We start from the raw sequence: 18,064 nt of genomic DNA, 5'->3' as shown, positions 1-18,064 counted from the left end.
GTTAGCATTGCTAGAAATGTTTTTTGGGGTATTCAGACTCTGTGCTTGGGAGTTTTCCCAGATCCTTCAGCACTGCACTGGTGGAACTCAGTCTCTAAGGCCGGGTCCATGGTGAGTGCGCGACCATGCGCATGCACGTAACGTCACCCGCGTTTTAGCTGCAGAGATTTGTGGCCTGGGTAGACGTGTCGGGGGCGTGGCCATTGCCTTAAGGCATTGTAATGACGCCGCGCGGCATCGCCGAACATGGACGTGGCCTAACCCTATGCTGCTGCTGCTACATCCAGTATTACTAGGATAACAGGCTTTGTGCATCTTTGAATTTTAAGTTAATTACATTAAAAAAGCAAACATTAAAATAGAAGAAACTGCAGAAATAGAGGTTACGATCTACATGTTCATGCTTGGAAAAATGTAACTTTTGACACTTATGCTGCCAGCGCGTGCTCACTGATCTGTCAGTCACCGCTGCGCCTAGCAAAATTGTGCTTCATCGTGCTCCATCGTGCTTTGCTAGTGTGAGCGATTTCTGCAGGTTGTGGTTGTGCGTTGGCACGTCGGTCAACACTGCACCACTTACTCCTACAAGAAGTACTTGTAGAAGGAGCAAAGGGGAGTGTGGCAGTACTCTGCCCATCCCTCGCTCCCTCGCTCTCTCGCTCCCTCTTTCTTTATTTCCTGCCAGTGCAACATGGGATCTGGCCTGTCGCAGGGGGAAGGGGAGGAATGTCTCTCAATGTCTGTCTCAGAGTGTGTTACATATACACACTGACACACAGAGACGTACACAGAGGAGAGAGCCGAGACAGCCGCCAAACACGCTCCCCATTTTTTCCACACTCAACAAACTTGTCGCTCATAAAAATTCTGTCTGGCGCCTATGTTTTTTTGTGCTGCACATGTCCTAGAAGGTGCTGACCCTTAAAGCATTGAGGGTTTTCTCTTTTGTAAAAGTAGGGTTTGTGCGGGATATGTAGTTAACTGGCAATGCAGGTTTAGGGATATAAATATGGAAGTGCTGATACATTTTGCAGGGGTGGTCGAAAATATAAAATACTTATGTCAGACAGAATTATTATGAGCCAGCATTTTCATAGTGGTTTTGTGGGGGGGGGGGGGGGCTGCTACCCTCCTCCCCTTCGGTAGCTTTGTATCATTGTGTGTGTCTGTAACAAACATACTCACGGGCACACACAGATGCTCTCTCTCACTCAGATTGTAAGCTCTTCGGGGCAGGGACACCATTTCCTAATGTTGCTTTTATGTCTGAAGAGTATTACTCAGGAGTTCTTTTTGACCACCCCAATTTTTATTCTCTGCCATAGGCTGTTCGTCATAGTCAATGTGAGTCACTTGATTTATTGTAAGTATCTGATTAATACAATGAATTATTATGCATCACTCGTATATATCTGCACCACACTCGTTTGGAGCTTGAGTGCCTCGTTTGACTGTAATCTTTTTCTCTATTTTGTTTTTCTCTCTCTCTATCTATCTATCTATCTATCTATCTATCTATATATATATATATATATATATATATAGATAGATAGATAGATAGATAGATAGATAGATAGATATATATATATCTATATATATATATAGATATATATACAAAATACAAAATCAGGGAATACAAATGATATACAAATACGGGAATACAAAATCAGAGGAAGGTTCACCTGTTCCTCCAACAATGTCGTGTACCTCATTATGTGCATGAAATGCCCAGGGGGCTGCTACTACATAGGTGAGACAGGGCAGGGGCTAAACAAGAGAATGAACCTGCACCGCCACAGCATCACACGCGGAACAGGAGACAGTCCTGTTGGCGAACATTTCTCTGACTCTGGCCATAAGATGAACGATCTGAGGGTTGCTATACTCAAAGGTAATCTTAAAACACCGAAAGAGAGACGGTTGCATGAATACAAATTTATGCAACTGTTCGGGACACTTAGCAGTGGCCTAAACAGAGATCGAAATTTTATGAGTCATTACTGACACAAGTGCACTCTCTTCCCATGAGCGCTACAGGCCATGTCTGTACATACTGTGCTATATGTATGCACACACAGCTGTCTCTCACACATACTTATACTCCTTGTTTTTCCATCCCTATACACCAATAGGGACCACAAAGTATCCACACACACTTTTAGTTGTGCTACTAACTCTCACATTTCCACACCCACCCACACCATTTATATCCACTCCCACTCCACACACACCTTTTGTAAAGCACTGTATATACTGTGGGCTCTCCATTCATTTTTATTCACACTGATACACATACACACTCTTTCATCACTTGCTTTCAGTAACCTTTTGACACCTCCAGCTTAAAACACATCCACACCGGGGGAAGGACCAGCACAGATAACATTCCAATAGACACTGTTTATAGTATAGCTTTTGCTTGCTTCATTCATTGTAACATCGCCGGAAGAAGAGATCAGTGTATCTCGAAAGCTCGCACAAATAAAAGCATTTCGTTAGCCACAGAACGGTATCATCTATTTATTTTTTGATTATTGAAGCTCGGCTAACACGGTACTGATACCACTATATATATATATTCGCTCTCTTTCACAAAGCTTCACACACTCTCACTCTCTCTTTCACAAAGCCTCACACACTCTCACTCTCTCTTTCACAAAGCCTCACACACTCTCACTCTCTCACAAAGCCTCACACACTCTCACTCTCTCTTTCACAAAGCCACACACATAGTACAGGAGGGTTTTGACTTGCACTGCCTCCTGCTCTGCGCTCCCTTCACTGAGGTTCTTGTGACCTGTTAATCACTGCCACCAGGGTCGCCGACAGCTTTACCAGGGCCCAGGACTAGAGTTTCCACTGCCCCCCCCCCCCTCTTTCTCACCTCCACGGTTCCCCCCCTTCTCACACTCCCCCCATATTATCCCCCCCCCCTTCTATCCCCATCTTATACTCCTTCCTCCTCTTCTCTGACTTTAATGCCCCACTGGCCACACATAATTCCGCTACTCACACACAATTCCACCCCCACACACAATTCCACCCCCCCCACACAATTCCACCCCCCCACACACAATTCCACCCCCCCACACACAATTCCACCCCCCACACACAATTCCACCCCCCACACACAATTCCACCCCCCCACACACAATTTCCCCCCCCCCACACAATTCCCCCCCCCACACACAATTCCCCCCCCCACACACAATTCCACCCCCCACACATACACACAATTACACCCGCCACACATACAATTACACCCGCCACACATACACACAATTACACCCTCTCCACACATACACACAATTACACCCTCTCCACACATACACACAATTACACCCTCTCCACACATACACAATTACACCCCCCCCACACACACAATTACACACCATTCCCCCACCCCCATACACATCCCACCCAACATACATACACACAATTACACCTCCCACACATACACAATTCCACCTCCGAACACATACACAATTCCACCCCCGAACACATACACAATTCCACCCCCGAACACATATACAATTCCACCCCCGAACACATACACAATTCCACCCCTGAACACATGCACAATTCCACCCCCGAACACATCATACACAATTCCACCTCCGAACACATCATACACAATTCCACCCCCGAACACATCATACACAATTCCACCCCCGAACACATCATACACAATTCCACCCCCCCACACATACACAATTTCACCCCCCCACACATACACAATTTCACCCCCCCCACACATACACAATTCCACCACCACCCCACGCACACAATTCCCCCCTCCCCATTCTCTTACAATTCCACCCCCATCACACATACACACACAATTCTACCCCCCCCCGTCAAACACAATTCCACTCCATCTCACCCCCACACACAATTCCACCCCCCAAACGCACACAATTATACCCCCACATACAAATCCTCCTCCCACCCCCTCACACTATTACAACCCCTCTCACACACAATTCCACCCCTCCTACCCCCACACACAATTCCATCCTTCCAATCCACCCACACAATTCCACCCCCCACATAATTTAACACACACCCCTTCCGGGTGCAGCATCATCAATTTGGCCTGGCAGCAATCGGAGACCCGGCAGCGTGTGGTGTGGGGGGGAATTTTAGGCACCCAGGATTTTTCCCATCCTTGATTTATAGCTATATTTTTTGTGACTGTAATAATTTTTATTATTTCTAACACAATGCTATGACAAATATGAATAAACCGATAATTAAAGCATGAGACATAATGGGAAGTTGGTTGTTTTGGTAGTATGTATCTATCATTGGTATCATAAGTACTATAGTATATTGACGTTTAGGCGGAAGGATGGAAGGAGATGGTACTTTAGAGCAGGGGTGCGCAAACTTTTCTCCCTGCGCCCCCTGCCTGCTCTCCACCCCCTGCTCGCCCCCGGCCTCAAATGACGCGGTAGGGTCATGTGACGTCACGTTGCGTCATTTGACGCCGGGTTGCCATGGCGACTCATCGCTGGAAGCCAAGGTAAGTGAAGTTAGAGGCCTCGCGCGATCCCCGGCATTTAATTTAAATGCCTTTGGGGAAGCGCGTGGCCTCTGTAACTACCGTGGCCCCCCCAGAAAATCTCACGCTCCCCCCCAGTTTGCCCCTCCCCCCCCTGCTTTAGAGGTTGTCAAGTGCATAGCAAAGCACGAAGTGTTTTGGCTTATTTTGTGTTGTTTTATTTATGACACAATGACTTTCATATTCCTTTCTGCTTACTATTCATGTTCAGAAGGTTTAATTTCCTCATTCTTGTGACACCATTATGTTCGTTGCATTGTCCCTACCCAGAGTACATGAAAGTATGAGATGATACAGTCTTTCAATGGACCTTCACAATGCATTCTTCAATTGGGCTGATGCCTATGAGGCTGGAGGTTCACTACACGTACTGTACTTATTTATAAAATGTTTTACCAGGAAGTGATACATTGAGAGTTACCGCTCGTTTTCAAGTATGTCCTGGGCACAGAGTTATGATGACTTCATGTAACCATGTATTGTTATGTTTTGTATGTGTTGGTTTAGTGGGTACACCTCAGGTGCTCAGAAGTAGAATTAATATGTTTAAACATTTCACAGACCGTTATCAGCAGTGGCTACTCAGTCAATATAGAAAAAAAGGTTGGTGCAATTAGCGCTAAAAACTCAACAATATTAATACAGTGCAAAAAATTGAAATTACACTTAGTTACCTTATATTGATAAGGCAAGGCTGCCAAGTGATGCTGACCCAAAACACAGTCAGAAGAAACACAAGAAAAACAATGCAAACCGGCGCTTAGAATGTCCAAAAACAGTCTGTATAAAGTCCAAATTGGATTGAAGTACAAAGACCAACTTCAATACTTGTACTTCCAGGGATGCAGATGAATCCACAGCCAGATGTCATATGATATGTGAAATACAAATAGATAAAGAAAAACAGATCATAGTGCAAAACTGCTACTAAAATGAACAAGCAACACACATACAGGACAGACAACAAATTGAAGACAAAAGACAAATACAAGCAAGGCTGAAAAATTAAGAATAAAAAGAGCTAATTTAATACAACAATAATTAAAATAACAAATTTGGAACAATAGCAGGCGACTGGTCCGGTTGGTTAAAACCGGAACCCTACTCACAAGAAATTGGGAGTATAAGCGCAATGGATTGCAGTCACTCGTTGTGTGTCAGTTTTTCCTCCAGCAGGGTCGGGCTGATGTAAACACCACTTGGACGCCGTCTCTCACTTGCGGATTGGATCTCCATTTCCGGGGGTGGGTCTTGGAGGCACAAACCTCTTCCTGCTGCTGCAGTGTGTTTTGCACTATGATCTGTTTTTCTTTTTCTATTTGTATTTCACATATCATATGACATCTGGCTGTGGATTCATCTGCATCCCTGGAAGTACAAGTATTGAAGTTGGTCTTTGTACTTCAATCCAATTTGGACTTTATACAGACTGTTTTTGGACATTCTAGGCGCCGGTTTGCATTGTTTTACTCAGTCAATATGTAATATAAGTGTTTAATGAAATATACTCCGTTGTTTTTTCTTTCCAGCTGCTTTTACCACGAGTAAGTTACCTGATGCTTGTGACTGATAAAGTAAAAAAGCATTTTCAGAAGGTTATGAGGACAGAGGATATAAGCGAAATTTGGTTTGAATATGAAGGGACTCCTCTGAAATGGTGAGTGAATATGTGAAATGTTATGTTAAATATGTGTAAATATAGATTGAATTCCACAGAGCTGAGATACAGTATGCACAGTTTAGCAAGCTCACCCAATACAGTAATGTCAAATATTAGCGTTTTTATGGCAGTGCTGTTGGGGTGTGACCTTATTGGATAAGAGAGCAAAAGTAGCATAAAATATTAATGTACATCTCTCCAGATCCCTATCTTTCTTGCTGCTAATAAGTCTGCAATCCATATATAATTAACCATTTATGATCTTTCTTCTATTAAACGTGTTGCATAAAGCATCTAATAGAATATAAGTAACCCTTTCATATATAGTACGACAGCGGGAAGCAGGTCCTATTTAGCAATGGAGCGACAGCAGCCACCTGCATTAAAGTGAAAGCATTCAGCTATGTAAAACCTTCGCTAATATCTTGACACTTTTATCATTATTTGTTTCATAGATTTGCAAATTCAGGCGATCAATTTTTGTCATAAATAGTTAGATTTTTTTTTACAGACTAATTGGGATCTTGGGTCTTGAGAAGTTGGGGAGCGCAGGTTTCATCCCCAAGAATTAAAACACAGAATAAAGTGCAATATGTTCTTCCTTGAGTGATAATAGTGTATTAAGAGTCTGAGAATGGTGCACTCCCATTTCTGTAATAATAAAAGGCATTATGTGTAATAGTAAGGCACAACAAATGTATACTTACAATAGATTCTCCTGACGAAGCTGGCTAAGCGAAACGCGTTGTTTGTGGCTGCAGTGATTCTTGGAGACTCTTTTCCATTCACCTCCTCTCACTCTGCTAACCGGATGTTGCTGTCAATGGAAGAGTCGGAGACCGATCAGGTGGGACGATGGTGGGATCGCTCACACACTGCACCACCAATACAGACATACCCCGGTTTACGGACACTCACTTTAAGTACACTCGCGAGTAAGGACATATCGCCCAATAGGCAAACGGCAGCTCACGCATGCGCCTGTCGGCATGTCTTGAACAGCAATACCGACTCCCTACCTGTACCGAAGCTGTGCACAAGCGGGGAGACTATAGAGCCTGTTACAAATGTATTATTTACATCAGTTATGCACGTATATGACGATTGCAGTACAGTACATGCATCGATAAGTGGGGAAAAGGTAGTGCTTCACTTTAAGTACATTTTCGCTTTACATACATGCTCCGGTCCCATTGCGTACATTAATGCGGGGTATGCCTGTACTGTCACTTTTGTTCCTTGACGCTTTTTAAGTGTACATTTGTTGTGCCTTACATTTACACACAAACATTTTGTATTGTCTGCACTGTGTTTCTCTTTTCTTTTGAGACATATACTGCTACATTATACCTTTCACACGATACATTGGAGAGAATGTAAGGGGAGATGCCTTTCCTGTAAGCTGATCCCTATATTCCATCCACCACTTTATGAGATTTGCCACAGTTTTGGAAATGCCTTTTTATTATTAGACAAATGGGAGTGCATCATTCCCAGACTCTTAATACACTATTATCACTCAACAAGAATATATTGTTTTTGAATTCTCGGTGATGAAATCTTCACTCCCCAACTTTTGACGATCTATTATCTAGGAGAACAACCGGAACATTCTCATGCGGGTTTAAGAGATGCATTTCTTACCCATTGATTTGGAACTTTATTAACTTGTTTCACGTGTTGTGGCACTTTCTATTCCTGTCACGGTTATCATTTTATCACGCTTCAACGTACTTCGTAGGAGCACTCTTTACTCTCTGCTCAGTAATGGTGATCTTTCCCTGTCACAAGACCATAATCCAGATCAGTGGTGTGCAAACTTTTTCGTCTGCGCCTGGAGGCCCCCCCCCCCCCTGCTCACGCGCCCACCACCTCCCCCTTCGTTTGTCACCGGCGTCATTTGACGCCATGGTGAAGCGTTGCCAGAAGCCGCTGGAGATCGTCAATACAGAGGCCTTGCGGTCTCCCCCAGCATTTAATTTAAATGCGTTGGAGAAGAGCGCGGGGCCTTTGTAAGCTCCCCGTCCGCCCCCAGCAGCAAAGTTTGCATATCCCTGATCCATAAAGGTAATCTTGTTAATTATATATAAAAAAAAATATATATACAGTATATATATATTTCTGTAGATGCAAAGTGCAAGTGGTAGGTGGAGACAAGGGCCCTCAGACCCTTGTGCGCAATTGTAGTTCCGGCTTACAGCAGTTGAATCTCTCTTTAAGACCGTCCGGTTCCCAAGATAATTAGTGTGGTAGTTGCAGTGCTATGCTCCCTTTTGGTAGAACAGTATGACTGTTCAAATATTGCAGCACCCACAGAGGGGTAGTGTGGAGATACCTTCATAAGTGTCTGATACTGCGATATACTGTTATAATCACTTTATATCTGGTAACCTTACGTACTATGTACTTATGATTGTTGATATACACCTTTTATCCGACTACATGCCTTCTATCCGACTGGGTATTTCCTTTTAGCTAAGTATATGCATACTTGTCACTTATACCACATCACAGCTGTCCGTTCCATTGAGGATTTTAATATCCTGTGTGTTTATATGTTCCCTATATATGTTGATTTGTTTCTGTTCGTCACATTAGATTTAACAAAATTTTATTATTTTCGGTTTTAATTACATATTGGAGTCTCTTGGCTTAGGGTTCATATACCCTTATTTTTGGTCCTAGTAATTATACTTATATCCAGTCTTTACCATATACTTATTTGTATACGGTGACTTTGAGTGCTACTATTAGGGCTTTTAGTGACCCCTGGTGGTCACTTGTCAAAGTGTTTGTTAGCACCCACAGAGCCAATGTGAAGCCACAACCAATTACTTTTCGGCTTCTTATTGGTATACAGCAGCAACCATGTTGGATTCTCCAGTAGCAGCACCGCCAGCTACCACGGTAATTATCTCGGTACCAGAGGTGTCCCTGGTGCTAAAAATAGTAAAATTCAGCACGGGGTGTGGGGGGCCTAGTTCCAATCTCTCTATTTTATAACATTCTTTGGTCTGCCCCTCCGTGAGATATAGCTCATCAGTGACATCATAACTCACATAGCCTGGTGGCAGAAACATCAAGTCAGGTGACTATAATGTTTAGACAGAAAGCAGGTGAAGAAAGAAAGTGTCAGTTGACATGGGAGGAGAGAGCAAGAATGTTGGAGGGGAGGCAGAAATAATTGATATCAAAAGGCATTAAAGCAGCAAAATGTGAAATCTGATGTGGTTGTTTTTATTTTTTTATTTTTAAATATATCAGTTCTGTACTATTAGATGATAGTGACTGTTTATTTTAATATCTATATGGAAATATTAGTGTGTGCTTATTTTGCATGTCTTAGACAGGTCTGCAACCCTGCCTTTCACCATTATCACCCAGCATACAGTGCTTCCACTGCAGCAAGGGATTCTGGGAAATGACATGCAAATGAGCATAAACCTACCCACAGACCGCTGTTTCGACCTTAATGAGTCATCAGTGTGAGGTTGGTTATACTGGCTTTGTAATATGAAGCTTTGGGTAGGTTCCACCACACATTAGTTAAGTTATGGTGGGTAAAAAAGTGGCAAAAACCCTCCACATATATATGTGGAGATATATATATATATATATATATATATATATATATATATATATATATATATATATATATATATATATATATATATATATATATATATACATATACAGTGTTCGACAAACCTATACATTTGCTCGCCCCGGGCGAGTGGATTTAACATCGTGGCGAGCTCCTATTGGCCCAAGCAGCACACGTGTGGTACTAGGTGGCGAGTAAATTTTTTTGTTCGGCGAGTAGATTTTTTGGTGATTTGTCGACCACTGTATATATATATATATATATATATATATATATATATATATATATATATATATATGTGGAGAGTTTTTGCCACTTTTTTTTACCCACCATAACTTAACTAATGTGTGGTGGAACGTACCCAAAGCTTCATATTACAAAGTCAGTATAACCAACTTCACACTGATGAGACCCATTAAGGTCGAAACAGCGGTCTGTGGGTAGATTTATGCTCATTTGCATGTCATATCCCGGAATTCTGGGAAATGACATGTAAATGAGCACACAATGTGTCACCTTTTGCCTGGAATATCCATTCACATGGAGCCCATTTAAACAAATGCATCGCCATTCACACAGCTTTTAAACACAGCATGGGATTGCAAAGCAAGTATAAACCAACCTCACACTGATGATACCCATCAAGGTTGAAACATGTCTGTGAGTGGTTGACTTGCTTTGCTAGTCCCATGCTGTGCTTAAAAGCTGTGTGAAAGGCAATGCATTTGCTTAAATGGGCTCCATGTGAATTGATATTCCAGGCAAAAGGTGACACACTGTGTGCTCATTTGCATGTCATTTCCCAGAATCCCTTGCAGTGGGAGCACTGTATGCTATGTGATAATGGTTTAAAGACAGGGTTGCAGACCTGTCTAAGACATGTGAATGTGCTCACAGTGGAGGATTTTGTTGCCGTTTTCATACACCATAACTTAAAATATATACAGCTCAACCCCATTATAACGCGATCCGTTACAACACGAATCCGCTTATAACGCGATGCAAGCGTTGCTCCCAATTTTTGTATTTATGAATACTTTGCAACACGATTATTGGTAAATTAAATACTTTATTGTACAATGCATACAATTGTACATTATTCCTAACGCGATCTGCTTATAACGCCATGTGATTCTTTGGACCCCAAGCACAGCGTTGTAAGGGGGTTGAGGGTTGCAGACATGTCTAAGACATGCAAATGAACATACAGTAATATTTACAGTTGGTTTATATATATATATATATATATATATATATATATATATATATATATATTCCCCAACTCCTAATGCCAGTTTTAATGAGTTTTAAAGCATTCTTTGACTTCTATAGCAGTACATACAGGACACCTACAAGCTCATATTGAACCCCCACAATAACCACAACATATATATAAGCATATAAGTGTCACAGAGGAGTGCTACTGAGCATGGCAATATATATTTAAAACCAAAGACAGAACATGAAACAGACAGAGCTCAGTGCACATCCAGTGAAACCTATACACGGTACAGTGCCTAAATATATATGTATAGATATCTATTAAATAAAATGGTCTTTTAGTTTAACAGATTTATTATAAATCATTCTTCCTGGTAATGTACAGGATATTAAAAATTTATATTAGTGTTAGGTACCCTTGAGATGTGGTCTGCCGTGTAGTGGCTTAAGGGCTTACAACACTTTGGCCAAAATGTTAATCTAAAATACCATTTTATTTAATAGATATCTATACATATATATTAAGCCACTGTACCGTGTATAGGTTTCACTGGATGTGCACTGAGCTCTGTCTGTGTTTCATGTTCTGTCTCTGGTTTTAACTTCTATAGCAGTGCAAGATCTTTGCAACATTTTCCTGTTTGTCATCTTTTGTTGCCAATATTCCCACCAGTTTGAGCTGCAAACTGTAATAATAGATCATATTATCTAAGTAATATAAGGATAGATTGTAGCTGCTGAGTTACACTGACTAGGATTGATTAAAACTTCAAGGCGGCCATTATGTTAGTCACAAAATCAGGATTTTGAAATAGATTTATAACAGGAGCACGAAACGATTGCCAGCTTAGGTGAGAATGTAGAATTATACATTGTCACATGCTTTACATATATAAATAAGAAATAAAGAAAAAAGGAGTGGGGGCGGGGAGGAATGTAGTATTGCTGCTTTAAATGAAAGATGCGGTGGAGAGAGGAGGGAGGAAAGAAAAAAGTAAAACCTGGCATTCTGTTGCGAAGGGCGGAGTTGGTGCACTTGGGCTGAGTGTAGTTATGTAAAAAAATAAAAAATTACATTTTTCGGTGCTTGCTGCTTGTACCTTTTGGGTGCGCTATAACACAGTTACCGTGCCAGAAGCCCAATTACATTGTCAACGGCTTTTTTGCTTGTTTGCTAGGTGAGAACATGAAAGGGGAGAATTACCTTCCGTTTGCGTCAACAGTTACGTCACGATCATGTGATCGCTCCCAAGCAGCATGTGATCGTGACGTGCTGTAGGGGCTCTGGCTCCACGGCCCATCCGAAAGGATTAAGTATGTCGGTATAAAAGCGGGGTTGCTTGCTATTAGAAAGGATAATTAAGGAAATAAACAGTACATAGTAACCTGATTCGTATGGTGATGAAAAAATAGATAATGGTGAATAATGAAAAAAACAACAACTTATTTTGACGTATTTTACAGTAAAAAAAACATTTATACAAGTTATAATGTAATGAGCTGGTTAATGTGTAGTGCAGGAGAATGCCAGATTCAGAAGGAGACATTTGGAGAAAGGGATCAATCCTCACAAATATTTTACAGTCAAAGTGACAAGATAGAAATGATACAAAAGATAAGATTTAAATGCTATAATTTTACAATTGAAGCAATACAATTCAGTATACAAACGTGGCCAAGCTTGTATGGTTGTCTTTAAACAGAAGCATTGGCAAGCTAGTCAGGTGAACGGGATTTGATGAGTTTGTTACTGTATTTGCTAACCGGTTTCATTCTGGGAATGACTGCTAGCTACTTGATACTGAACTGTGAAAGTAATTTCACTTTTAGGGTGTGGCACAGTGTCCCAAGAATCAATGCATAACTGCCAAGAGTGTAATATGTTTCAGTTTTCAATTGTTAATCAGATTGAGTGGATCAGTAGTATGATGAGTGATTTGTAGAACATTCACTTAGTAAGAATTTCTTACTAACAGAGCAAAATAGTTTCGGTATGTGCTAATAGCAAAAGTCACACCTGTATTTATGATATGTACGGAATATATAAAGGTGATGCTGAAGCCCTATAATAGTGCTCAATAAATACAAATGTAATATATCCTGTGTTTTTTTTCTTTTTTTATACAAACTTTTGAACTAACTTATCATTTGTGTATTACTTACAGGTAAGTAAACTTTCCATAATGTTAATCGTCCTCAAAACTGTAGTCTATATTCAAGGTACAGTCTAATTAAATATTTATATACAGGGACAAAATCTCTGCTGCTTCCCACCCCCCCCAATCATTTGTACCCCTTGTTATGCATTTTTAATATCCCTGAAACCTTTGCTGCCATTGCCCAATGTTCAGCACTTTGGCTAAGTCTGGTATCCCTGTAGATCTCGTAATGACATAAGTAGAAGAGGGAAAAGAGTACTGCAAAGAGAAACATAGGACCTGTATTTCTATAACACCAGCACATGTGGGGAACTTTCAAATGACACCTAATGCTATGAACTTTCCACTTTTCTAGTGGTCTGCATACAATCATTTATTCATTTGATCATCTTTTGTCCCTACATGTATGTGTTGCTTGTTTTCCTAAATCACCACACACATAGGACTGCACAAGGGGGCAGAATAAGACTTTTTTGTGCCCTTGCCTACAGAAATGCAGGCACCAATGGAACCAAGCAGATAGCCTATGTTAGAGTACATATCTCCAATGGTGTGTGCATTCATGTAGAAGTCCTTAAGAGACCTTGACAATATGAGCTGCTTGTCCCATACATCATTACTCTACTTGAACGTATCCAGTTCAGACAAGTCAATTGTGCCACCGTTTGCATGGCCAAATAAAGAACTCCTGTTACTCATCTCAAACTAGATAACATTATGGAACATGGTGGGGGGGGGGGGGGAGGGGGATGGGGGATGGGAGTGAGTCTTGTTTGGACAACATGTGAGCCTGGGAGTGAGCCTTGTTTGGAGGGCTGTGCCAACTCGTTCCATCTGGGCTCGGACATTTCATGAGGCATGAAAAAGTGGAACAAATGCATTTTAAGGGCCTGGTCACCCACTTGTCTTGGGCATGGTGTGAATTAACTACGTTTCTGCTCTAGTAAGTGACAGTCAGACCACTTCTTTCATTATTTTATGAATGAGATGAAATGGGCAAGACCAGGCTATCTAATAGAGTTTAGCCCTCCTTTCTTATTGACTCTTAAGTAACAAATAAATGTGTCAAACACTATCACATGGAGAACACTGTTGATTAGTAGTCTTTTATAAGGATCAGTTAGCCCAAGAGGCTGTATTGTATTATGAAAACTGATGTAGCCGGCAAAAAGTTTAAAGTATCAAAACCATCATGTTGACATCTCTATGATGCTGTGGTTTGTACAGTCTTTTATCAGCACCCAACTGTTCATAAGCTCTGTATAATTGTTTTGTATCTTCTGTACTGTATTAGTAGCTTTTCTCCCATGTAATCCCTTGTTGGTGATTATGATCTCCAGCAGGTGGCACCATTGGGCTGATTTGTATTTCATTTGATAAGTGCAGCAGGATTTGACTTGAATTGAACTAAACCGTAATTTAAAAATCCCCCACTGATTTAATCTAAGATAATTATATTCATGTTGTTTTAAAGAAAATATGCATGATGCAGTGTTTAGTGTTGTGACAAATGAGTCATTCAGAGCCAAGATGGGTAATAAATTTGAGTTATTACAATCATTTTTTTAAAGAGCTTTTATAGAGCTCTGCGGTGTTCTTTGAACTGATCAGATTAACCTGCACAAATAACTTAGTCTTGTATTTTGGTACCAGGACTGAAGTTGAAGGGACTTGCCAAAGTTCAGACAGAGATACGGGAATATTCACTAAAGCCGGTGGCGCGATTAATGCACCCGAACCGGTATTAACAGTCATTGACTTGAAGGGCAGTTAATGTTTGTTCGGGTGTGTTATAGTGCAACGGGCCTTAGTGAATAAGCCTCTCAGTACTGACTGAATCCTCTTAAATATGTAATTCAGCCTCAAATATGTTCTCTCTTTCTATGTATATTTACACGTGTATCACTGTTACAGTAATATTTCCATATACAAAAAGATTTGTTCCTTTCATTATTAGATGTTCGACAAGTGCAGAAAGTTACCATCCTCTTTGCATTTGTTTAATGTAATTGAATTTTTATATCACTGCATATTTTCCAAAAACAAAACCTACAGCAGTCCTAGAGGGGACAATCGCTTCCTGTAAAAATACAACAGGATCAGTTATTGTTGTTTTTTGTTTTTTTTTGTATAACCATTTATTGACCAATAAAAAATAAAATTCCTTAAAAGCAGTACCATCATAAAATGGTATTGGTTTACTCACTGTAAAATAATGCTTTTGTATGACATTAGTCATGCACTTCAGGGAAACGGCCATCATTATAATGGACAGTTAGTGAATCATACAACAATGTTATGGACCATGGCATTGAGTGAAACTAAGACCCTAAATACCTGTAGATGCATACATAAGAATTCAAATGACGCTATAATGTGCTATAGTTTAATAATAATGTTATGTAAATCTTGGTTGTACAAGATATGAGTATTTGAAGCTGCTTTTATGTTGACTTCTGATTTACTACATTAAACTAAATTTGTTTTCTACTTTCACTTAAATTGAGCCAGCTTTAAACACATTAAACTGCAAATGCCTACTTACTATATATTTCAGAATGCTTGTCTGTGTGTCTCATTATGCACGGCCAAACTATAAAACCTAGAACAACCAAACTTGAAAGGATTACTTTATGTATCAAAATAAGGCGCTGTCATGGTTTGGATCCTGTTGAACACTCCAACAGGGGTGCTGCTAGGAACGTTAGCTTCCATAGGTTATCTCACGCAAGTCAGCCACTATACTATGTATCTGCTACGTGACATCATAATGCACATAACCTAGTGGCAGATGAGGAGAGTCAGATGGCTATAAAGTTACCCAGAAAGTAGACGTAGAAAGAGAAGAAGTCAGTTGGCCCATGAGGAGAAAGTAAGAATGCTGGAGAAGGAGAGAGGCGGAAAGAATTGGGGACATCATAAGGTATTATAAAAGAAAGTGATGGGAGGGAGAAGGATGAGGGTGGGGGAGCAAAGGAAGCCGGTCTTTCTGACTAGAGCAGGGGTGCACAAACTTTTCAGTTCGCGCCCCCCCCTGTCTGTGCTCCCCTGTGCCTGCGCCCCCCTTCCTTACCTGCTCTTGGGCTCCAAGTGTCATATGACGTCACAACGTCATGCGTCGCGTTGCCATTTGACCCCGCGGCGTCATTTGATGCCCCGTTGTCATGGCGACGCATCACTCGAGCCGGCTGAGAGCAGGTAAGGTGAGTTGCAGAGGCCTCGTGCCTCCTCCGGCATTTAATTTACATGCCAGGGGGAAGAGCGGTGGGGCTCTGCAACCTCAGTGACCCCCATGAAAATCCTGCACCCCCAAAGTTAGCGCACCCCTGCTCTAGAGTACTGCAACTCGTGCAATGCTGGGTACGTGGCTAGTCTAATATAACTTGTACTGTATACATGTAACTTTATCAACTGGGTAGACAGGGCTCTGGGAGGCAACTTAACCTGTGTTATATCTGATTTTATTTTTTTCCCTTGCACTCCTGAAGTAAACCTTGATCCAGATGATAAATACCTGGTTTGTAGGACCGCACTATTGAGAACACTTCACTCAGTCATTTCTTGTTATACAGGTGCCTAGATACATTTAGAGTTTTTTTTTATGTACAGTACACAATAAAAACAGAGTTTGGAAAATTGGGAAAATAACATTGAGCATATTGGATACTTTTTGCCACTGTTAAATATCACAGCACATGGTTTCACTTCCACAAGAAGTATTGTACAATTTCAGTGTTAATGATAGTGTGGAATCCCTCTATATTTGCTCTTTGTTTTCACCCCAACCTATAACGCCTTGCTGTTTCTTGTCCCCTCTTCCCCACCTTACTCTCGCCTCCGTCATGCCCTGCTCCTCTTTGCGCACCCTCCTCCCCTCTCTTTGCACTGCCTACCTTACTGTTTGCTCCTTTCTGTGCACACTACACTCTCTACTTATCTCATCTTGTCTCTCCTTGGTGTCTCTCTGTTTCCCTTCCTACTCACCTTGGTGTCTCTCCTCCCCTCTCTTGGCACTCCCTCCTGCCCTATGTGCACACTACTCTCCAGTCCCTCCTCGTCATCCATCTATCTCCTCCTCTCCTTGCTGTCTCTCCTCCCCTCCTTGCTGTCGTTGCTGCACTCCCTTCTGCCCCATGTGTACACTGCTCTCCATTCCCTTCTCATCATCCATCTGTCTCCTCTCCTTGCTGTCTCTCTGTCTCCTCTCCCCTTCTTGCTGTCATTTCTTAGCATCCCTGTAATAGCTGAACCTGACTACGGAGATAAGCAGTTTGTGTGTATATGTATGTGTGTGTGAAAAAAATATAGATATATTTATTATTTCTTTTAATACTCCACCTACATCTAAAACGTTGCTTGCAGCCGTGATATGCTTGTTGTGACAGGCCGCAAAATGAGAGAGATGACTGAAGTGAATTTTGAAGGGTTTCAGAATCTGTCACCAATGTCTTTGAAGACAAGTGGTGGTCCAGGGAGAACCCCTGACTAAGTGTTATGGTTTTGTGATACTTTTTTTTCTTCTGCAGTTACAAATTGTTCCATATCTACTTCAGCAACAATTTGTGGCAATGCCTTACTAGATGAAAGTCACGCAAAAGTCATGCTAAATGGCATTTGGCAACTTGAAAGGACACAACTAGATTTTAGATATTAAAGTACAAAAGACATTCATAAACCTAAGAAGCTATTGGCTTAGTCTTCTACTACTATTTAAAGCTGGAGTTGATCATAGGTAAAACTTACTTTGTTTGACATTGTGCTGGTAAATCTATCCCGGCCCCAAACTCTGTGTCATGACTGAGTGAAAAATCAGATAAAACATGGGACGTTTCGGCAACTTTAACCGTCCATTTCAG

The 18,064-nt window shown here is 41.2% G+C and overlaps 1 protein-coding gene across 3 annotated transcripts in view; it reads left to right on the top strand.

Moving 5' to 3' along the window:
- The window catches only part of ATG5 (autophagy related 5), a 160,314-nt gene that overhangs the window by 9,047 nt on the left and 133,203 nt on the right, over nt 1-18,064 (top strand). For all 3 annotated transcript variants that reach the window (XR_012801112.1, XM_075597545.1, XM_075597546.1), the window contains exon 3: nt 6,094-6,221. Coding sequence is in view for 2 of the 3 variants with exons in the window: in XM_075597545.1 (XP_075453660.1) it covers nt 6,094-6,221 (128 nt within the window). In the remaining variant the exon portion in view is untranslated. The remainder of the gene's footprint in view (nt 1-6,093; nt 6,222-18,064) is intronic.

This window comes from Ascaphus truei, chromosome 4 (assembly GCF_040206685.1).
Source record: "Ascaphus truei isolate aAscTru1 chromosome 4, aAscTru1.hap1, whole genome shotgun sequence".
Classification (NCBI taxonomy): domain Eukaryota; kingdom Metazoa; phylum Chordata; class Amphibia; order Anura; family Ascaphidae; genus Ascaphus; species Ascaphus truei.
The sequence above is the reverse complement of the archived record's forward strand: the minus strand, read 5'-3'. Positions and strand labels throughout refer to the sequence as shown.